Source organism: Nycticebus coucang, chromosome 16 (genome assembly GCF_027406575.1).
Source record: "Nycticebus coucang isolate mNycCou1 chromosome 16, mNycCou1.pri, whole genome shotgun sequence".
Classification (NCBI taxonomy): Eukaryota; Metazoa; Chordata; class Mammalia; order Primates; family Lorisidae; genus Nycticebus; species Nycticebus coucang.
In genome coordinates, this window is record NC_069795.1 from 80,334,858 (window position 1) to 80,359,160 (window position 24,303).

The 24,303-nt window shown below is 38.9% G+C and overlaps 1 protein-coding gene across 5 annotated transcripts; it reads right to left on the reverse strand.

Moving 5' to 3' along the window:
- Window positions 1–1,687: 1,687 nt before the first annotated feature.
- PLAAT1 (phospholipase A and acyltransferase 1) lies at window positions 1,688–23,649 on the reverse strand. Of its 5 annotated transcripts, none has more exons than XM_053564747.1 (4): window positions 23,631–23,649; window positions 16,617–16,755; window positions 7,896–8,161; window positions 1,688–1,940 (listed from the first exon to the last, which is right to left on the reverse strand). In XM_053564747.1, exons 2-4 carry the CDS (start codon window positions 16,753–16,755, stop codon window positions 1,839–1,841), a joined length of 507 nt encoding a protein of 168 aa, XP_053420722.1. In that variant the 5' UTR covers window positions 23,631–23,649; the 3' UTR covers window positions 1,688–1,838. The 5 variants fall into 5 exon arrangements, with proteins under 5 accessions (XP_053420722.1, XP_053420721.1, XP_053420720.1 ...); XM_053564746.1 differs by lacking the exon at window positions 23,631–23,649 and adding an exon at window positions 23,051–23,071; XM_053564745.1 differs by lacking the exon at window positions 23,631–23,649 and adding an exon at window positions 22,562–22,800.
- Window positions 23,650–24,303: the final 654 nt, after the last annotated feature.

The window sequence follows — 24,303 nt, forward strand, 5'->3', positions numbered from 1 at the left end:
TCAAGCTCTAGGGTTGTTGGGATGCCCAGTCAGGTGGGCTGATGTTGGCACCAGCCGCCCCAGAATGCAGAGTGACCACACCCCTTTTAGGACTTGCCACAGGGCAGCGGCAGTTCCCGGTTCACTAACCACCCAGCAGATTTAGGGCCACTTGTGTGCCAAATCTGGAGTGCTTGTGCCACTTTCAGAGGCTCCATGGGCAGAGCTCTCCATATCTTTTTCAGGACCTGCTGAAGCAAAGAAGCAGCTTTAGGGCCGGTTTAGCAGGTTTTAGGGCCACTTGGATGTCACATCCCAGAGACTTCTCAGAACATGGAGTTCACGACACCCCTTCCAGGACCTGCCAAAGCAAAGCAGCAGCTTGCTCTTCTGCTAGCCTACTCAGCACAGTTTTAGAGCTGCTTGGATAATAAATCTGGCAGGCAGATGTTAGTTTCAGAAGTCCTTGGCTGTGGCATGTTCCATGGTCATTCCAGGACCTTCCTGAAGAGAAATGCCAGCTTGTTGTTCTGCCAGCCTGCCCAGCACCTTCTAGGGCTGCTCAGATGCAGAATCCAGCAAGCTGGTATCAGTTTCAGAGAGAGTTTGGGTGTTATCTGGAGACAGAGTTGATGTCATAAGGAAGAGAAGAGATTAATCAGGGAAAAGTAAAGGAAAAAATAGGATGTCTGCTGGCTCTGACATGCAGCACACAATCCCTCTGTTATCACTCTTCCTAACCCTGAAATTAGCTTGTGGAATATTTCTGGCCCTAGACTAAAATCTGTATCAGTTTACTAAGTTCAAGATGTTAATCAAATCTTCTGTTTAGTTATTTTATCTACCATATTCCCTCATCGTATCCTCCCCCCAATATTTACTTGAACTTTTCCTTTATGTAATGCCATGATTTTAATGACATCACAGGAAGGAAGCCATTGGCTGGTTGTGTTGTTTATGGGGTAATGTTGTAATGTCTGATGTAATCCAAGGTCTGCAACCCACCTTTATCTCCCTGCTTCCACCAAGAATTCCACTGGAACATTATTAGAAAGTTTCTTTAATTCAAACACATACCGAATAAAATGTAAGAATAAAATCATCACATATCTTTGACTTGTAGTAGACGTCTTTAAAAGCAATATGGGATATTGTTTTCTAAATATAGCATGTTAAGCCAACATTTAATAATCTCTTAGCAAGGTTAAAAGGTCAACCCCCCCCCTGAAATACTTCAAAAGCCAAAGAGAACAATGTAACTCTATAGAAATAACACTTCTGCTTGTCATGTACTTCTGACAAGCAAGTAGATTCCAGGAAAATCACTGGAACTGAAACTTTGAAGAAAAGAGCTCTCTTCTTCCCACCTACTCACATCTACACAGATTCGGGTACACGGGGTTGCCCCAAATCAAGAGTTCCCACTTTCTTTTCTGACGAGACAAGGAATATAAATTTAGATGTCAACCCTAGCAATTGGGGGCTCTGAACATTTCTTCCAAATTCATAATGTAAATGTTTTTCCATCCCTCCGGCAAAACAGCCACCCTTAGGGAAAAGGAAGGAAAACAATATTTATAGTCAAAGGTGAAATGTGATGTGATTTTGTTAAGATCCTCTGCTGGCTCACTCTAAAACTACTGCTTCTTGTTCAAGCTGCCACAGCAAATCTATGCTAGTAGGGAAAAAAAGTCTCTTGGCTCAATGATAAGATAATATCAGTAAGCAATTTATTAAAGAGCCTGCCATCCATCACTGGAAGTTGGTACAATAATGATGCATTGAAAATAATAAGATTCATTCCAGGCATTTTTTTCCCTCATAAATTCCTTCAGTTCCAACATCTCTTCAGTAAATTGTTAATAGTATTTTGCTCTTTGTCTTTTTGAAAACAAGCCCAGGAATGAGAAGGCACCAGCAGCAGCTGTCATAAACCCAATGGTACTTATTGCTCGGTTGGCCTGTAAGGAAACAAGAAACAAACAAAACCATCTTATTCTGAAGACATCTCCATGTCCTAAACAAAGCTCTAGCTTGTTTCCTAAATGGTTGATCTGTTTTAATGTACAATACATACATTTAAAGTTCAATGCAAAATTAAAATCCTATATAAAGAAGAAGGAATAGATTTGTTTTTTATAATTCTGCCAAAGATATGAATACACAAAGGTATATATATATATATATATATATATATGTTCCCTATATTTTTAAGGCATCTGATGGTTTATAAACTCATTATACACAGGGTTCCCATTAAACTTCACAGTACAATGGCATTAGTCCTGTTTTGAAAAACTTAGGATTTTCCCAAGGTCTATCCTCCTAAGAGGTTTAGAGATAGCTTGAGTGTTCTGATATCCATTTCTCCCCCTACATAGCCCTCACCCCTTAAACATATACCTTGGTGCAGATGGGTAAGTATTGTGTGTATATGTGTGTATATTTCTCTGACTATAGGATGTCTATTAGCAAACTAATCCAGGGATGTGATATAAGCTGAATACCTATAACCTCTTATTTGCTAAACATTGTTTATACTCTGATAAACAAGCATCAAGAAAAGTCAATAAGGACATTAACTGTCATGTCAAAAATTAATTTTTCAGGTAGACAAAATAAACCATTCTTAAGATCAATTGTCCATAAAAGAGTTCAGATGTTTACAGCTTTAAGAGTATTAATCATTATGATGATAAGAGATCTAATGAATATTCATAGCTTTGATGGCACTCAGCTAATTTTGCTTTTATGTACATGGGGCTGAATGCAATTTTATGACTCAAAGATCACATTCAGACACTTCAGAGTTATTAGATATTCTGAAAACATTTGTTCTCTGGGATTTAAGAATTTGGCTTTCAAATAAAACAAAACATTTTCTCCAATGATTCTGGGGACCAATCCAAGAGTTGGCAAACCTGGCCCAGCTCATATTTAAGTATGCCCTCTGTCTAACCTGAAGGCTTCACTGACCCTGCCACCCACATGTTACTGCAACGTAATGCTACCTCCCTAATGCAGCTTCCCAAAGGCCAGGCTTCGGAGAGAAACACAAGGTAGGGGAATTAGCTCCATGTATCTACATCATGTATTCACTCCACTGCATCACTGTGCAGTCTGCAGAAACAAGGCCTGTGACTGTGATTCTTGTCTCTGCTCCAGCCCCCGGCTTCTAAGGAGAATGGCACTGACAAACAACTTGGCCTTAGACCTGACTTACCCTATTTTAGTTTATAATTTCAATTTTATGTATTTGGTTGGTCATTTGTTTAATATTTTTATTTATAATTTTTACTTAATCACTACTTACATTATTTCCTAGCAAATAATCAGAATTATTATAGCACAGAGCTACCCACATAGCTACCCACATATGGAAGGAATAGAAGGTAGGAAGAAGTAAGATATGGGATAAAATCCCAAAGAGGGGACGGCATCAACAATTAGACAGGGATCAACTTTATAAACCAAGCTCAAACCTAGTACAATTTTAGGTAAATGATGAAATCCCAAGAAGGTCAGATATAAGGAAAGGCAGTAGTTAATGAAAAAATATGAAGGTGCAGTCAACACCTATAAAAAATAGAGGTCCTGCAAAGATGGTAGGACCCTATGGATTGAATGGTCCCTGCTAGATGCAAACCTAACTAATAACCTATTATCTTTTGGCCCCTAGAAGCACAGATGTTAGAGAAATACCATGAATCTAAGAGGCCTGGGGAAGGGATGAGCAAACTTGATTCCCAACTAACATTCCCTAAGATCACATAAGCCAGATAATAAAGCCACTTCTGGCAGTGCGTGTGGTTTCCCAGATCCCAAATGTTAATTTATTTCAAGTCTCATTCTAGATAACAAAATCCCATTAATTGGGAAAAATCCCCTGAAGTTACATACAATGGGATGTGACCTGCAAGACTGTAACATTTCAGGACATTCTTGGTGAACGAGAATGCTGAAGAGTTTTACTTCATGTCTTATTTAGGATTATAAGATCACCAAATCTGACTCTGCACACTTTGTCCTTTAGAAGGCTTTCTCTCTGTGAGCCACAATAAAGGCCTCATTCTAAACATTTGTGCATGCCCAGTGAAACATCGGCTGAATCTAGAGTGGCCATGTCTAGATATCAATACAGTGGGTCACAAGTGACTGCCCTTTCCTGAGACTTCCTGGCTGAAGAGGTCCGTACTGATGCACAGTCAGCATAAGTTCCCACGCTGCCTCGTCCAGGCCTATTCAAAGGTATAGCCATCTTAGAACAAGACAGACACATTTTAATAGCTTGTTTAGACTATAACAGTAAAATATATTAGTTTTAGAGATTTTTAAAAACAGAAAAGATAAGGAACAGACTAGGAGAAAACATCTGAAAAAGACAAAACTGATAAAGGATTGTTACACAAAATACAGAGGGGGCCAAAAAAGGCAAAAAGGGGGCCATTTTAAGAAAGGAAAAAAATATATTAAAACTGTAACACTTAAGTCACGTTTGGCTTCTGCAATTACAAGAGGTGCTCAAACCTGATTTGTAGTCATCTTTTGTTATCAGCATATTTTGGGTATTACATTTTTAATAGTTTTTTTTCCTTTCTTAAAATGCATAGACATTTTTTGGCACCCTCTGTATACAAAGAACTTTCAAATTCGAAAATAGGAAAATAAACCCAAATTAAAAAACAGGCAAAAGACTACCAAGTGACACATCACCAGAGAAGATATGCAGATGGAAAATAAGCACATGAAAAGTCATTTGGAATCACATATGGCGAGGCAACGGCACATTAACACAATGAAATACCACTACATGCCTATACAAGAGCTAAAATCCAAAACATGACAACATCAAATGCTGACAAGGATGTGCATCCACAGGAACTCTCACTCATTGCCGGTGGAATAAAAAATGGTACAGCCAGTGTTCCTCACAAAATGAAGCATATTCTAGCCATAAGATCCAGCAATTATACTCCTTGATATTTACCAAAAGGAGCCAAACTCTATGTCCACCACTTATGTCCACACAAAAACCTGCACATGGATGTTTATGGCAGTTTTATTCATAATTGCCAAAATGTAGAAGCAACCAAGATGTCTATCAATGAGTAAATGGATAAATAAACTGTGATCAATACAATGTGATATTATTCAGTATGAAAAAGAAATCAGCTTTCAAGTAATGAAAGTACCTGGAGAAACTTTAAAGGCATGCACTACTAAGTGAAAGAAGCTAATCTGAAAAGGATACACTGTGTGACTTCTGTTATATGACATTCTGGAAAAGGCAAAACTTTGGACAAAGTAAAAAGAAATGAATAATTGCCAAGAATTTGGGGTAAAGTAGGGATGAATTATGGGTGATAATGATGTACCAATGTTGTTTTTATCTGTCTCACAAATGTATCTTTCTGATGTGAGGTTTTGATAGTGGAAAGGCTATGTGTGGGGGGAGGGCAAGAGGAGGGCACTCTGTATTTTTAGTTCAATTTTGTTGTGAACCTAAAAAGTGTTCGGGAAAATTGTCTGTTTTTTTTTTTAATACAGAAAAGCACCAAGATAAGAAGATGGAACCACAGTCCTTCTGCCCTTCTCATTTTTTAAATGCATTTATAATTTTTTAACTGGAGAAATATATAGCCGTTCCCCAGAAAACTTTTCTAAAAACCCCAAAGCTTAAAGGGATCTAATAAAGCTAATCTAATTCTAGCTATTATTAGTAGTAATACTATTATTGATAGTAATAAATAATGAGTTGCTGTAGTTTCTGTTCAATCAAGATTTTATTAAATGTACTACAATGATCTAAACAAAAATTTTAAATACTGTAATTAAAACAACATCTATTATAGGCAAGCTACTTATTAGGATGAATAATTCATAATACAGCATGCCAAGAGAGTTCAAATATCTCCATAATGTTTAAAACAACTTAATTGGATAGGTTAAGTAAATGAACTCAAGGTCACTCAGCTATAAGAGGCAAAGATGGGGTTCTAGCTCAGGTCAGCAGAATAGTAAAGCTTAGGTAAGTTCTTAAGACTGTCACTGCACCAACTTCATCAGAGGCTGCTAGAGATAGGTTCTTTCAATTTGTTGAAGAAAAATTAATTTCTCATGGGTCTTGAGCCTGGGTATGAAAGGTGAAAAGATGATGGACTACAAATTAAAGTCAAAGCAAGAAGATGGCTCTAATCTCTTTCTATTTAATCACATTTTATAAAATTCCTTTTTCTACCCCTTTATTGAAGTGTTGACATTAAAAAAGCTGTAGATAGTTCACGTATTCAATTTGGTATGTTTGGAGTAAGAGTACACCCATGAAACCATCATCATAACCAATGCCATAAACTTAGCTCCATCACCCCCAAAATTTATTCCCATACCCTTTTCTTATTTTTGTGTGATTGTTTCTTTTTCTGTTGTTGTGTCTTATTATTTTTTCCTTTTGTGGTAAAAGAACTTAACATAAAATCTACACTCTTAGCAAATTCTTAAGTACAAAGCATAGCATTATTAATCATCGACTCTGTTATACGGTATACATCAAGTACTTTTTTATCTTGCATAACCAAACCTTCATACACTTTGAACACCTCTCTATTTCCAAAAATCAAATAAATACATACATAAATAAATAAAATAGTTTGTTGAGTGTAGTGAACAACTTTGTCATTAAAGAAGAGGAATGGAGCCTCTTTCCTTAGCTTTCAATGCAAAGGAAAGCAGGAATTAGTGAGTGTCCTCTATGTTCTAGCTCAAAATCAATTTACTGTCACAGCTGAATATTCATTACATTAATGTGATTCCTAATAAGAACGAATTTCCAATTCAATTATTTCCTAATAATAATTGTTTCCTAATGAAAACAAACATATCCTTTATCATCCTCTATCTCCCAAGCTTCTGTGAGAATTATAATTTTATTTCTTAGGATAGAAGTTTCTATATAACTGATCCATCATTTCAAGATACTGGAAACCAGGAATCAGTCTGAGTTTTATTCTTTATATTATGGTTTTATTCTTGAAATTTTTAGTCTTCTAAAAGTTTTCATAGGTAACAACTCTCGAGTTTAAAAACTTTTAAATGATTTTTGATATTTTAATTTATAAAATAATCCTTTTATATTTATTATAAGTGAAGAAAGACTTGTTGATAATAGTTAGATATATTCATTCTCTTGTATCAACTTAATATATCTTTGGTTTAAAATATTAGGTATGGAATTGGACAGTTGGGATGACAGGCAGGGAAAGGGCAGCTGAATAAGCCAGGCTGTTAGTTAGGAATCTGACATACTATAAAACAGTGGTTGGTAATTGACAAAATTGCAAAGTACCTTAAAAAAAGTAAAGTCAAGTAATCCATTAAAAGTCATCCCAAAGCTTAATTAATCAAAGGATCTACTTAAAAAGCACATTTCACTGAAACTAGCAGCACAAGGATGTAGGAAGCATTCACAAACCCACCGAGATGTGTCATCAACTGATGTCTGTCCAACCAATGAAAAAGAATCTTGGAATGACCATCTATGTTTTTGGCAAATGAACTCCCATTCAAAAACGTCAACGCCCATTCCAACATATTTTTTTCAGTATAGGAGTTTACTGATTTGAGATTGCGGTATGGTGGAGTAACGGAAAAAAATTGAGACTGAAGGCAATTAGACCGATAAACAGTTACTTCAAAGCCTTTGTAGCCTCAATTCATGATATCCCAGGTCTAGTCTCACTCAGATAAGTCATCAACTTCCTGCATGAAGTTAAAACAACTCAATTCCTTTCTTTGACCATCCGTGTTCTTATATTATCTTGTTCCATTCACTATGTTTGAGGCCTGGGAACGTTATCATAGCCAATAGTTACTATTTTCTCAATGTAAGTAACTTCTTATATCTCCTAAAGAAAACTCACCTGCTCTGAAACTCCTTCACCATATCGAAGCAAGGTCACAAAATGCTCACAATTGTTGACAAGTAAGTCATATGATACCTCCTCTCCAATAACAAATTCTGACCGTTGTATGACTTCTTCCACGGGAAGAGGGGGGTATGTTTCATCGTATTTATTATTTACTCTGTACATGTCATCTCCCACAACATCCTTCAAGAGCTGCATCTTTACCAGAGCCTTTGTGCTGAACACAGACTTTACACTAGTGAATGCTGTGGGGACGCCATCTGCAAGGAGAATTCTGGTTAGCAAGGTACAGTGACCCAGTCCAGTGAACTCCAATGCCATCTGAAGACTTTGGAAATGCTGGGATGTTTAAACATAGTGCTATTCTTAACATCAAACTAAAAAAACACTTAATCTTAGCCTCAAGCACTCATTCTATACTCTATCAATAACACTCAAAATTGTATGAGTGAGAATGTAAGAAAACCTTTTTTAAACATTAATTAATTTATTTTATTTCAGATTAACATGAAGGTATAAACAATTAGGTTACATGGCTTACATTTGTTAGGTAAAGTCCAAGTTGTAGTTGGGCCCTTCCGCAAATGTATCATGTCATCACTGAGCAAATTAGGTGAAGATACTGTATCCATTCTTTGGGAATAAGTTCTCTGTTGATTGGTATTATCATTAGAGATACTGATATATGTTTCTTACATAGTACAGCTGAGATATTGCCCACTTTTTCTTTTTTTATTATTTTTTATTGTTAAATCATAGCTGTGTACATTTGTGCAATCAAGGGGTACAATGTGCTGGTTTCATATACAATCTGAAATATTCTTATCCAACTGTTCAACGTAACCTTCATGGCATTTTCTTAGTTATTGTATGTAGACACTTGTATTCTGCATTTAGTAGGTTTCGCCTGTACCCATTCTAAGATGGGTAGGTAATGGTAGGTGTGGCCCAACCCATTACCCTCCCTCCACCCTACCCTCCCCCCTCCCTTCCCCTCCCTTGGCCCTTTTCCCATATTCTTGTGCTATAGCTGGGTTATAGCCTTCATATGAAAGCTATAAATTAGCTTCATAGTAGTGCTGAGTACATTGGATACTTTTTCTTCCATTCTTGAGACACTTTGCTAAGAAGAATATGTTCAAGCTCCATCCATGTAAACATGAAAGAGGTAAAGTCTCCATCTTTCTTTAAGGCTGCATAATATTCCATGGTATACGTGTACCAAAATTTGCTAGTCCATTCGTGGGTCGATGGGCACTTGAGTTTCTTCCATGACTTAGCAATTATTAATTGGGCTACAATAAACATTCTGGTACATATGTCTTTGTTATGTTGTGATTTTTTGGTCTTCTGGGTATATACCTAGTAAAGGTATTATAGGATCGAATGGCAGGTCTATTTTTAGATCTCTAAGTATTCTCCAAACATCCTTCCAAAAGGAACGTATTAGTGTGCATTCCCACCAGCGGTGTATAAGTGTGCCCTTTTCTCCACATCCATGCCGACATCTCTGGTTTTGGGATTTTGTTATGTGGGCTACTCTTACTGGGGTTAGGTGATATCTCAAAGTAGTTTTGATTTTCATTTCTCTGATGATTAAGGATGATGAGCTTTTTTTCATGTGTCTATAGATTGTGCATCTGTCTTCTTTAGAGAAGTTTCTCTTCATGTCCTTTGCCCACCCTGAGATGGGATCACTTGTTCTTTTCTTGCTAATATGTTTGAGTTCTCTGTAGATTCTGGTTATTAAACCTTTATTGTAGGTATAACTTGCAAATATTTTCTCCCATTCTAAGGGCTGTCTGCTTCCTTTACTTATTATGTTCATGGTTGTGCAGAAGCTTTTTAGTTTGATCAGGTCCCAGTAATGTATTTTTGATAGTGCTTCAATTGCCTGGGGAGTCCTCCTCATGAAACATTTACCCAGGCTGATTCCTTCAAGAGTTTTCCCTGCACTTTCTTGAAGTATTTTTATAGTTTCATGTCTTAAGTTTAAATCTTTTATCCAGTGAGAGTCGATCTTAGTTAATGGTGAAAGGTGTGGGTCCAGTTTCAGTCTTTTACAGATCGCCAGCCAGTTCACCCAGCACCATTTGTTAAATAGGGAATCTTTTCCCCACTGAATGTTTTTAATTGGCTTGTCAAAGATCAAATAACGGTAAGTAGCTGGATTCATCTCTTGGTTCTCTATTCTGTTCCAGACATCTACTTCTCTGTTTTTGTGTCAGTACCAGGCTGTTTTGATCACTATCAATTTATAGTACAGTCTCAGGTCTGGTAGCGTGATTCCTCTTGCTTTGTTTCTATTTCTGAGTAATCTTTTGGCCATTCGAGGTTTTTTTCTGATTCCATATAAAACGAAGTATTATTTTTTCAAGATTTTTACAATATGACAATGGAGCTTTGATAGGAATTGCATTAAAATTATATATTGCTTTGGGTAGTATAGACATTTTAACAATGTTGATTCTTCCCAGCCATGAGCATGGCATGTTTTTCCTTTGTTAACATCTTCAGCTATTTCTTTTCTTAAAGTTTCATAGTTCTCTTTATAGAGATTTTCACATCCTTTGTTAAATTCCCAAATATTTCATCTTCTTTGGCACTACTGTGAAAGGAATAGAGTCCTTGACTGTTTTTTCGGCTTGGCTATTGTTGGTCTATATAAGGGCTACAGATTCATGGGTGTTGATTTTGTAGCCTGAGACATTGCTGTATTCCTTGATCACTTCTAAAAGTTTTATAGTAGAATCTCTAGTGTTTTCCAGATATACGATCATGTCATCTGTGAAGAGTGCAAGTTTGATCTCTTCTGACCCTATGTGGATACCCTTGATCGCCTTTTCTTCTCTAATTACAATGGCTAAAACTTCCATTACAATGTTAAAGAACAATGGAGACAATGGGCAACCTTGCCTGGTTCCTAATCTAAGTGGAAATGATTTCAATTTAACTCCATTCAATACTATATTGGCTCTCGGTTTGCTGTAGATGGCCTCTATTTAAGAAATGTTCCTTCTCTACGAATTTTGTTAAGTATTCTGATCATGAAGGGATGCTGAAGGTTATCAAAAGCTTTTTCTGCATCACCTGAGAGAATCATATGGTCTTCATTTTTTAGTTTGTTTATGTGCTCAATTACTTTTATAGATTTACGTATACTGAACCAGCCTTGAGACCCTGGGATAAATCCCACTTGGTCATGGTGTGTAATTTTTTTCATGTGTTGTTGGATTCTGTTTGTTAGGATCTTATTGAGTATTTTTGCATCAATATTCATTAGTGATATTGGTCTATAATTTTCTTTTCTTGTTGGGTCTTTCCCTAGTTTAGGGATCAAGATGATGTTTGCTTCGTAGAATGTGTTGGGTAGTATTCCTTCTTTTTCTATATTTTGGAAGAGGTTTACTAATATATCCTGTTTCCCCGAAACGTGCTCCCAAAGATGCGCTAGGTCTTATTTTCAGGGGATGTCTTATCTTTCCTGTAAGTAGGTCTTATTTTCGGAGGATGTCTTATTTTCGGGGACACAAGGTAGGTACTAGTTCTTCTTTAAAGGTATGGTAGAATACTGACGTAAAGCCATCTGGTCCTGGGCTTTTCTTTTTAGGGAGATTTTGTATAGTTGATGCTATTTCAGAACTTGATATAGGCCTGTTCAATATTTCCACTTCATTCTGGCTAAATCTGGGTAGGTGGCGTACTTCCAAGTATTGGTCAATTTCTTTCAGATTTTCATATTTCTGAGAGTAAAGTTTCTTGTAATATTCATTCAGGATTTTTGGATTTCTGAGGGGTCTGTTGTTATTTCATCTATTCTACTGATCTTTTCAAAAAACCAACTTTTGGATTTATTGATCTGTTGTATAATTCTTTTCTTTTCAATTTCATTTAATTCTGCTCTGATTTTGGTTATTTCTTTTCCTCTGCTGGGTTTGGGGTTGGAATGTTCTTCCTCCTCCACTTGCTTGAGATGTCCCATTAAGTTATTAACTTCCTCTTTGCTATAAATTTCCCTCTTAGGAATGCCTTTGCAGTATCCCAGAGGTTCTGAATTCGTGTCTTGATTGTTGTTTTGTTCCAAAAATTTGGTGATTTCCTTCTTAATCTCATCTATAACCCAGCTATCCTTCAGCATAAGGTTATTTAGCTTCCATGTTTTTGTATGAGTATGCAGATTCCTGTTGTTATTGACTTCAACTTTTATTCCATGATGGTCTGAGAAGATGCAAGGAATAATTTCTATTTTTTTAATTTACTGAGGTTAGATTTGTGGCCTAGGATGTGGTCAATTTTGGAGTATGTTCCGTGGGCTGATGAGAAAAATGTGTATTCAGTTTTGTTGAGATGAAATGTTCTGCATATGTCTGTTAAGTCCAGATGTTGAATGGTTAATTTTAAATCTAAGATTTCTTAGCTTTGTTTCTTTTTGGAGGATCCATCCAGCACGGCTAAAGGGGTCTTAAAATCTCCAACTACTGTGGAACTGGAGGAAATCAAGTTGCTCATGTCTGTTAGAGTTTCTCTTATAAATTGAGGTGCATTCTGGTTGGGTGCATAAATATTAATAATTGAAATCTCATCATATAGAGTATTGCCTTTAACAAATGTAAAGTGTCCATCCTTATCCTTCCTTATTTTGGTTGGTTTACAGCCTATTGCATCTGCTAATAGGATTGCAACACTTGCTTTTTTCTGTTTTCCATCTGCCTGGAGTATAGATGACCATCCCTTCACCTTGAGTCTATATTTGTCTTTTAATGTAAGATGCGGTTCTTGTATGCAGCAGATATCTGGATTGTGTTTTTGTATCCAGTCAGCCAACCTGTGCCTCTTTAGAGGACAATTTAAACCATTCACATTAATTGAGAATATTGATAAGTCTTTCAAGAATCCAGTGGACATTTTTAATCCTTTTGTGACTATGGAAGTTAGAATTTGATCAAAATATTCTGGGTGGGTTTACTTTTGTGGTGGAGGATTACGCTGGTCTTAATGGAGGATAGGTCTGAGAATATCCTAGAGAGCTGGTTTAGTTATGACAAATTTCTTCAAGATGTGAATGTTATTAAAGTATTTAATTTCTCCGTCATAAATGAAACTCAGTTTAGCTGGGTACAGGATCCTGGGTTGAAAGTTATTTTGTTTCAGGAGATTAAAAGTTGATGACCATCCTCTTCTAGCTTGAAAGGTTTCAGCAGAGAGATCTGCAGTTATTCTAATATTCTTCCCCTTGTAGGCGATGGTTTTCTTTCATCTGGCAGCTTTCAGAATTTTCTCCTTCATATTAACTTTAGTGAAATTGATTATGATGTGTCTGGGGGATGTCTTATTTGGATTGAGTCATGCTGGAGTTCTGAAACTCTCTGCTATCTGAATTTCGAAATCTCTTGGCATGTCTGGAAAGTTCATAATCACATGGAGAAGAGGCTGTGCCTTGTGCCACTTCGTTGCTTTTGGGGATCCCTATAAGACGAATATTGGTTTTCTTTGAATTATCCCAGAGCTCTCTGAGAGAGTGATCTGTTTTTGCCTTCCATTTCTCTTCCTCTTTTAGAGTTTGGGAGCATTTGAAAGCTTTGTCTTCAATGTCAGAAATCCTTTCTTCTGCTTGCTCCATTTTGTTATTGATGGATTGTATTGTGTTTCTCAGATCTTTGAGGGCTGCAACTTCTTGTCTCAATGTGTCAAAATCTTTGGTCATTTGGTCTTTGAATTCGTTGAATTCTTGAGATATCTTTTGGGTTACTGCTTGGAATTCTAATTCAGTCTTATTGCTATCCAGATTCTGAATTCGATTTCTGACATCTGAGCTATTTGTTTGTGCATGGGATCTTGTGCTGTGTCTGCCCCATTGATCCTTGGGGGAGTTGATCTACTCTGATTATTCATATTGCCAGAGTTTTTCTATTGATTTCACCTCATGATTGTTTTTCACCGTTGTCTCTGGCCGTCCTCAGAGTTGGGTTGGTGTGTTTCTGAGATTAAACTCCGGAGGGATCACTCTATTGTTGCTGGATCTTTGTGGGGAGTGACACTGTTTAGCTCTTCTGGGGCTACCCCAGCCAGGGAGTTCTGTTTGTGGGAGCAGCTCCAGAGTGTGACACCCCTGGATCCAGCAACAGGGCAGAGGTTGGTGCACATGGTTCTGGGAGTGCCTGGCGCCCAGTGACTTTGGCACAGAGAGCCCAAGGCTCCAGTAGCCTCTGGCCAGGAGAAGGGCTCTGTGCAGAGGCAGGGAGGGCTCCGGGGAGCACACGGCTGGTGTGGAGATACGGAGGGTACAGGAGGGAGGATGCGGGGTTGCGCAGCTCCTGGAGTTCCTTGTCAGGGCGTGGGGAGGCCCGGTGGTCCGGGTTCAGGTCCCAGCGCAGCTCTTACCAGGGTCCGGGCGAGCGCAGCTCTTCCGGAGGTCCGGGCGGGTTCCAATCACGGGTCCCAGCACAGCTCTTACGGAGGTCCAGGAGGGTGTATTGTCCACTTTTTCTATGAAGCAGTTTCTATTTCAGCATCTGACCCCTTCTAAACTATTTAGAACTTAGTAGCAGTGCCTTATCATTGGGAGGCCCACCCTAGTGCCTACGCTGCACTCCTCATCCTTACCACCCTGTTCACACATTTTTTTTTCCAATTAAGCTTCAGTTTGGAATCCAGTTTCCTCTTCTGAAACCTGCATGGTTCTCCGGTACTCCAAAGGGTCAGCTGGAGTCAGGCTGGGGACTTGCTTCGATGTTGCCAGCTCCTGAGGCCTGGAAACTACATTGTGCACCTGAAGCTAACCTGGTAGGCACCATTCACCAGATGTGGCCCCAGGCTGTGCTCTACCTACCAGCCACAATGTCCCATTCCCCACACTCCACTTTAGTTGCCTCTACTGATAAGCATTTACTTAGGCTGCCAGGAACCTTTGCATAACAGCCTGCCATGTCAGTTCTTGAGGTTGGACAGATAGTTTCTCAGGGCATAGGTTTAAGGCTAGGCACTCATCCCTCTGAAACTGTCCACAACTGCTGAGTTTGGCCAACTCCAGGTGAATCATGACAGGAAGGATCTCTATATAAACAGTGTTTAGAAATGTTCCCTTTTAGTGATGACTAAAACCAAACTTTCTTTCTGGCCCCTCTTTTTTTGGTCTATCCTCTTTCTCACTGAGCAGCATTTCCAGCCCAAGTTCTTACACTTTACAAGTCTTTATAGTAGTATCCTAGTTAGGATTACTAATTTTTTTCTTTTAGTAGGCTATTGCAAAAATGAGGAAATTGGAGCTTGGAGATAGAAACTAGCCTGAAAAATATAGTCATTAACATTAAAATTAAATTTCAATTCGATTCAGGAACTGAATTTCAGTCTAGAAGATTAAAGCTCAATGCTTGAACCACATTAAAATGAAGTTTAACACATAAAAATAAGAAAAGAGCACCAAAATCTCATATTATATTCCAAGTGTGAAAACTGCAGAGTTAATGTAAATATTAATCATCATACCCCAGAAACTAACAGCTCTGAATCATGAATGTCATTTTATTTGCCCTTTCCATTTACAATATCTGAGAACAAGAGTCAAATATCCAAACATGTTTTAACCACCTCATTAAAAATTCTTACAAGTTCCCCATATAGTAAGATTCAGACCTGTAAACATCTCTTTAAAGATATCTTTAAAAAAATAAAACTCAGTTATTTTGCTATTTGCATATATTTTTTCTTAATAAATTAATACATGTTCATTTTTAAATATATATAAAATACAGAAAAATTAGGTATAAACATGTACATAGAAATCATCCATTATCCTACTACCAATAAATAGCTATTATTTTTTAATATATTTTGATCATTACTTTTATTAACACATATGTATAAGTGTGTGCATTTATGTATATACAGTTTATTTTGCAAACTGAGTATCATATTACATAATACATTTTAATCCAAAAATTTCAAGTAAGCATTATATCAAGATCATCTCCCATTCGATTAAACATGTCTAGAAATATAATCTTTTAATGGCTGTTGCAGTGGCTATTGTTTTTATCTATCCAGCATCCCTTCCCACCACTGCCTATTTTTTCCTGGAAATGACTGTCTGAGCCAAGCATAGTATCCCCCTCTCCTGGGTATAGTGATGGCGCAGCAAGGGGCATATAATTCACACTGGACCAAGTGGAGTTGGTCTCCATGATCTTTAAACTGCAACAGGCCAGACTCTGGGTCACAGACTCTTTAGCATGAGAACTTAAATCTGCTTATGGTCATCAGTTCAGTTTTTAGAAAGACATAGCCAGGCACAGTGAAGACAGTATATAGAGAGGAAAAAAAAATATGTAGATGAGAGTCTCCTTCCTTTTTTTTTTTTTGAGAGTCCTTCTTTTTTTTCTTTTCTTTTTTTTTTTAAGAGACAAGAGTCTTACTCTGCCCCCCAGGCTGGAGTGCAGTGGTGTGATTATAGCTCACTACAGCCTCAGACTCTGGGGCTCAAGGATCCTCCTGCCTCAAGTTAATAGGATTACAGGAGCTACCATGCCTGACTGAGATGGAGAGACTTGATAATGGTCAAATCCCTACATCCTGGTGATATTGGAATATCCTTTCCTAAACCTAGATTAGTTGGATTCATGTACATTTTATTTGTTTTGTTTTACGATTTTGTTCTTGATTTCTTCCTATAACAAGAAAACTAAATAGCTCCCAGGAGCCCCGAGAAACCAACCTTACCTACAGGTGCTATATTGATGACGTAACCGTCACCCAGGTACAGCGCCCAGTGCTGATAGCCAGGACGGAACACTTCAATTAAGTCCCCTGGGTGCGGGTTGCCAGGGTAGCTCAAACTGAAGCCATCATTACACGCCATCTACAATGACAAACACAAAGAGGACCTGGCTGATATAACTTTCCCAAAGATAATCAGTTTAAGACTTCCATAGAAGCAGAAGGTTACAGAATTTATTGAGACTGCATTCCTTACTAAAGACTTAGAAAAGGGGTCCTCAAACTTTTTAAACAGGGGGCCAGTTCACTGTCTCTCAGACCGTTGGAAGGCTGGACTATAGTTTTTAAAAAAAAAAACTATGAACAAATTCCTATGCACACTGCACATATCTTATTTTGAAGTAAAAAAACAAAAATGGAAACAAATACAATCACACTGCCTCATGTGGCCCACGGGCTGTAGTTTGAGGACCCCTGAATTTAGATGCAAGCTATCATCTTTTTCTTTGAATGATTCCAATACCAAATTATGTGTTCAGAGTGGACAGTGGAGAAAGACTGTCTGCTATTGCTTCATTTTCTACAGTACAATTGCTTAATTTTCTACAGTACAATCACTCTTTTATTATAACAAATATTTTATAATTGTTCCTTTAAATCCACACATTCATGGGCAATGTAACTTAGTTACACACAAAATTCTAAAAATATTAAAACATGCCCTATTTGGAATACAGGAAATAAAGGGGAAGTAAATTTGTACTATATATATGTAGTTTGCTAAGTAAATGTTTAGTCATGACTACACTAAAAGTCAAAATACGCTGTCTATATGCTTACACTTACTTAGCAAGAAAAAGTTGGGATTCGGGAGCAAAACATCAGAAGTCTTTCAGCTTTTCATATAGCAGCATCATAAAGTCAAAGAGCAGATGTACAGGACGATGCTAAGATTCTGTGAATACTAAAACTCTGCAAAAAATAACCTGTAATGCAAAACTTACTCTGTCATTTAATTGAAGCAGAGAGAAGTTTCAGATTCAGATGGACATCCAGCCAGATATTCAGGTATAATGCAGAACATGGGACATTTCTTTCTTGTTCACAGCTATACTATTTGCACGTCTAAGCTAAATCTCAGTAAATGCCCTCCGTCACTGTAATGATCACAAATGCCACCACAGGTTTATACCATCCTCTTTCCTGCCCTACTTAACTCTCTGATGTCTCACTTACTGACTCCAGGAGCCACACGAGGTGGTAAACAGTAAAAAGAGGCTAACTCAGAAGGTGGGGGCGTTCATCACATTGATGAGTAAGTTTAAAAATTCTAAGTTTGGTGCTTTTTTTTTCTTTTAAATCAATACTTTTCAGAAACAACACATAAGTTTCTGACAGTTAATTTTTATGGGAAATTATGTTTTCTGTGTATAGCATAAAAGCAGAACAACTCAGGAAGAGGAAATTATGTACATCTATCAACAAAGGGCGATTTAACGCTATATCCATATTGACTCTCTAATTGACAACAGGATGTTCCTCATCATTTCACTCTAATGCACTTAGATGTGTTCATTTATAAAATAACTGCAAGGGCCAATAATGGAAACTTCCAAATCATCCAAATTATAATAGTACAGGCTAAAGACTTGGGAACACAGACTATCATTTTTCTGGCAGTCTCAAGGTATTTTTTTACAACAATTAATATTGAAAGGGTGTTTTCCCAAGTATTTGTGTGCCATCTGTTGCAAACTTCAATCATCACACTGTTACAGAAATGTAGCCAAATGTATGCTGTCCATCTGTTGAAAAATAACTATTAAAACAACTTTATGGAAACCATTAAGTCTAACCACCCTCTCAAATGTTTGAGTCTTATTAATATGGCAGTTCACAATTTGGCCACGTGGGTACTAAAAGGAAAAATAGCTAATATACTGTGACATAAACAAACACATTTCCTAAGAATAGGAATTAGCAAGCACACACAGCTGCCTACTAGAGTTCTGAGACCTCGCCAAAGCTTGTAATAATCACTACCATTTGAACAGGGAATACTTTGTAGTGTATTATCTTTTTTCAAATGTGCTATCTCAATTAACCCTATTTAGCTGGAAAAAAAAATCTATGACTATGCGAGTTTATTATGTTATTATCCCATTTTATAGATAAAAAGCCACAGCATCAAATGCCAACTTTTGGAAAATACCCATGGAAACACTTATATTATAAAATGTAGGGAAAACAACTAGAGTAGATGTGAGCTAGTCTCTTGGTCTTCTACTTGATACTACTTCTGTGGCTTTGGGCATGTCACTCAGACTGTCACTGTCCTCATTTTGAAGACAGGCACAAAAATATAGGGCTTGCAAGTCACCCTTGCAAACTGGTAAACTGTCAAAACACTTGGCGAATTGGCAAGAGCTAGAAAGGAGGATGAAGAGAGTGGCTCTTCATAAACGCTGAGATCGGTTCACAGTTTATGTGGTATTTTAGATTCTTACCCTGTCTCTCTCTGCCAAGATAATGCTGTGGGCTGGGTTCTTCCACTATAAAATTTTAACATAGTCAATTTTCAATTTCTGACATATTCTTTGTGAACTAAACGATAAAGTATGGATCAATTAATTTCATAAAGCCTATCGTATTTATCATGAGAAATGACAGGACACCAAGGAAAACATTTCATATGAGTAAACTCTCAAGAAAGTGAAAGAAATACCTGAAGGCTAATCTCTAAGAGGAAAAGTGAGTCCTGACACCGAACACTTTGAGTCATAGGTCTTCAAACTTGTTTTCTAGCAGTGGAGAACTTTCATCAAACCACGTATGAGACAGAACCATAAAAACATAAAATATAAGAAGCAGCACTGTGCTGGATGATGTCAGGGAGGGCATGAGAGCCCCGCTTGCCCCTTAACCCTACTGATGCTTCTACTGAGGTTTCACGTGACCCCAGAACTTTAAGGAATGCAGCTTAAATACTACCCATCTAGTCCTAGTTTGATCCTCTCATTTTTAACACAAAGGAAAACAGAATTAGGCAGGTAACTTGACTGGCCAGGGTCATATGCTATTATGCAAAAGATTTTCAAAAATTGGTGCCGGAGAAAACTGACATTCATAGGTAAGAAATAAATAAATCCTGACCTCCATCTCATACATTATTCAAAATGGATCACAGACTTAAATGTAAAACCATAAACTAGAGGAAAAATCATACGAGAAAATTCTCAGGGTCTACAGTAGAAGGTTAAATGACACCAAAAGTATGATCCATAACAGAAAAAAATAGATAAATTGGTTGTTTTCAAGATTAAAAACTTCTGCACAATGAAAGATTCTGTTCAGAAGATGAAAAGACAAGTTTCAGAATGGAAAAAAAAAAAATTTTCAAACTACATATCTGAGAAAGGACTAGTATCTTTTTGGCAATTTCTCAAAAATAATTTGTAACTATTACACAATCTAACAATTGTACTTTTACGCATTTATCATAGAGAATAAAGACAATTCAAAAATGGATATTTGCCCAGTCACCCATAGTGGCTTTATTCATCACAGGCCCAAACTGGAAACAACCCAGATAACCTTCAATGGGTAAGTGGTTAAAAAACTGTGTTACCGGAATATCATGGGGTACTATTAAATAATAAAAAGGGACAAACTATTGACACATGTAACAACATGAATGAATCTCAAGAAAATTATGCAGAGTGAAAAGAAAACAAAAGGTCAAATACTGTATGATTCCACTTGTTTAACATTCTCGAAACGGAAAAAAAAATTTTAAAAACAGAGGACAGTGGTTGGCCAGGAATTAAGAAGTGGAGGAAGTGGTGGGAGAGAAGTGGGTGTGGCTATAAAAGGAGAACATGGGGGATTCTAGTGGTGATAAAATGTTCTGTTAGACCGGTTAATGACTGTGAGCTAATTATAATAAACATCATTTTACAGATGAGGAAATTTAAACTCAGATGATGTAAGTGCCAGACCTACATAAATGACAAAACTGGAATTCAACTTCAGGTCTATCTTCTTACTCCAGACTTCATGTTCTTTCCTTATAAAGCTAATTAACATCATTACACAAGGGAATTGCTACTAAACAAACTTTCACCTTTTCCTTCTTCTCAAATGCCCAGTAGAGAAGCTGCAAAAGCACACAAATACACATTTCACATAACAAAACAGGAAGTTTTTAAATATTGAGGGCAGCGCCTGTGGCTCAAAGGAGTGGGGTGCCGGTCCCATATGCCGGAGGTGGCGGGTTCAAACCCAGCCCCAGTCAAAAAAAACTGCAAGAAACATTCATATATAGAACAAGAAAAGGGAAAAAACAGCTGCTTCTCTTCTGTTGGGGAGATGCCAAAGTAAGGTAGGGCATCTATAAGATATTTAGACTCAGATCTTAGGAAAATGGCCATAACCTGTCTGGTTGGATATTCTGATTTACATGAATCACATCTACTTACTTCATTCAGGTATAGGTGTGCAATGTAGCGTTTAAGTATGAGACAATACAGAACCAATTAGAGATACATTTATAAAGTTCTCTATTATAATCTTGAAGGTAAAAATGCCTCATTCATCTGCACAAAATTGAATGAAGAGTTTGTAATAAAGAGTGATAGATATTAAGGCAAGTCTTTCATCTTTCCATTAATATAAGAAATATCCCATTGCAATTGCCAAAACAGACTGCTCTCCTTGTAGCTCCCTGTTGGTCGATGTATCAAAAATAGGGATGTATCAAGAATAAATTCTCCCTCCATACATAGGGACAGGGTGATTATCTGCTGCTCATGTCCAAAAGGCCACTTGTGTTCAGAAATACTACAAGCACTTTTTGCCAACTACTCCCTCAAATTCTACTCACATCTCTCAGCTCCATTTGAACCTTGTCCCATTCCAGATGTATTTTTCATCTATAATCCAGCTACACTGAGATGCTTCCATGAAGCCTTGCACTTCCCAACTGGCGAACTCACAGACCCTCGTGGCTGCAAGGATAACAAGATTTCAACGCCTGGGCCAAATTAACCATCCTCTGCCACAGCACTATCAAGCTTTGCCTGGAATACTTCCCATGCTTCTTCTCTCCACTGCCTCCCCCAGTTTACCCTCTGTATCATCCTGGTCTCCTTCCTATTCAGTCCTACATTCTAGACAACCAAGCGTCTATTATTCTTCACACTCAAGAGTTTTGTTTTTTTGCTAACACTGAAACTTCCACCTGAAATACCAATTCCAAACGCCCTCAGACGGCCCGCTCTTAAAAGATCCAGGTGAGATGCCACCTGCTCCCTTAGGTCTTCCTCCATTCTGCCAGAATGACATCTCCTGGGTTTCCATAGCGCGTCTTGTCTGTGTACAGGCCAGTCCCACTTTCCACACTTGCGTCAGCCACAGTGTTTGGGGGATTTTGTCTGAGGCGTGATGTGTACGTGGACCGCTGGTTCTTATTTATCTCTATACCGTTAAGTCTCTAGCAGGGCGCCAGCACCACTAACTGCCGAGCAAGTGAAACAAGGAGGAACCTAAGTCCAGGGAGGATTTGAGCGGCTGCATTTTCCAGCACATGAGACATATGAACAGTTCTGAGTGCTAAAGGAATACCACCATCCACGTTTCTGAAATCTAATACGATAGTAATTACTTGTATTATTTGTCATACTCGCTTCAGAGAGGACAGCGGATTTAAAAGTCCTTGCTAAACAATCTGGGTTTCCAGTCCCAGTCCTGCTAAATACTCGTGTGACTTAGAGAAACAAGGCTCTCCCTGCAGACAGTTTCCCCATTGGTAAATAAAAGAGGAGGATGAAGATGTTCCCTAATCATTCGAACTTTTTTCCGTTTGACGGTTAAAACTCCTGGGCACCCAGAGGTCCTCCCTCCCTTCGCCCAGCACAGCTCACTCTCAAGCCCGGGTCGTCTTCTAGCACCTCCTGCTAGCGGCCGCGGGACGATTCCATCTGCACCCGGAAAGGCCAAGGCGGCAGCAGCCCACGCCACTCGGGCCGCCCTGCAGGGCCCACGCCAGCCCCAGCCCCGCCGCGCGGAGTGGCTCCAGCTACCCCTTGGCGAGTCCGAGACGCGGGCGCGCAGCGGCGCCCACGCGCACGCCCCGGGGCCCGGGAGCCGCCCGCTCGGCCGCGGAGGCCCGCACGGTCGCTCCGGCTCGGCCCCGCGCCCCCGGAGCATCTCTCCGCCCGCCCGCAGGGGGCGCTCGCCTTCCTGCGCCCTTCCACGCCCGCCTCCGCGCACTCGCCGCCGCCGCCGGCCCTCGGGAGCGTCCGGCCGGCACCCGCCCTCCGCGGGTGCTCACCCGGGGCAGCACACGCAAACCCCGGGGCAAGCGCGGCCAGCCCGGTAGCTAACCAATTACACACCTCCCAGCCACCTGGAAACCCCTGCATCAACTTTTAGGATACCGTGCGCTGTGCTAGGCTGTGCGGTTATAGAGATGATCCGGTTTTGTTCAGCCCAGAAATGCCTGGTACACCCATCATGGGGGCACACTACAGCGACTAGAAGGGCGCCCTCTTGTAGCTAGATATATATTCCCACCCACCTCCCTTTTTTTTTTTTTTTTTTTTTTTTTTGCATTTTTGGCCGGGGCTCGCCTTTAACCCACCACCCCCTATGGGGTTGGCGCCCTAATCCTTGAGCCACAGTAGCCATCCGATATATATTCCTTTAGGACCGAAAGGGTCCTGGTCCTTGAACACTAAGAAACCTATTGGTCTTTGACTCAGCGAAGAGTGGGGAAAGGAGAGGCCAAAACACACACTCATGCACCACACACTGCACACACACTCACATTATGTGCTTATGGGCCTGATCCATTGCCCAGGGGCTTTGATGCACAGTTGTTCCCTGTGTACTCCTTCCTCCTGTTAGTAACCCCAGCCCCAGATCAACCTCAGAGAAGGGAGAAAGGAGAATGGGTAAAGGAAGGGCACTCCAGCCCTTAGATCTTCAGATCCTGGCATCCTCCAGCGGGAAATTTACCTGGCCTGGGATGGGATGGGGCCTTCACTAAAGTCAATACTCTGTCAGGCAACCCCTTCTCCCTTGCACCTGCCCTGCCCTTGAGACAAGAACAGGTCTCCCATGCAGCAGTGACTTGGTGCATGTGATAGAGAAGGGCCTAAATAGCTGACTATCTTTCAGGTCAGCTAAGCCAGCACAGGCTCCCAGGAATACAGCCATGTGAATTTAAAAATAAAGCTGGAGCATGGTGAGTATCTTTTTTCTCACTGCTAAAAAAGAGAGGCCGGGAATACTAACCATCTAAGTAAGGAAGGCTTGGCAGACGGTTAAGTGAACTTTTTGGAGCACTGCACCGGACTTTTCTTTAACCTAGTCCTAACCTAGATTTTTACTCTGATGTAAACAGAATCTCAGCTAAAAGCATTCTTTTTCCAAAAGCTAAAATAGCTTACTAATTATATGTGTTTTGTCCTAAAAGGATATGAACTACCTAAATAATGTACCTGTTTTTTATAAAGAAGTCAGGTTCTATTATGAAGGTTAAGGGTGAATCTGCATTATCTGAAACTTCAGATCTGGATTCAATTCCTCTGGAAATGTAAGAATACATAGACTTTGAAAGCATATGGAATCCAGGTGTAATTAGATTATTGGCAAAGTTGAAACTAGAACATTTGAGGGGTTGTATCTT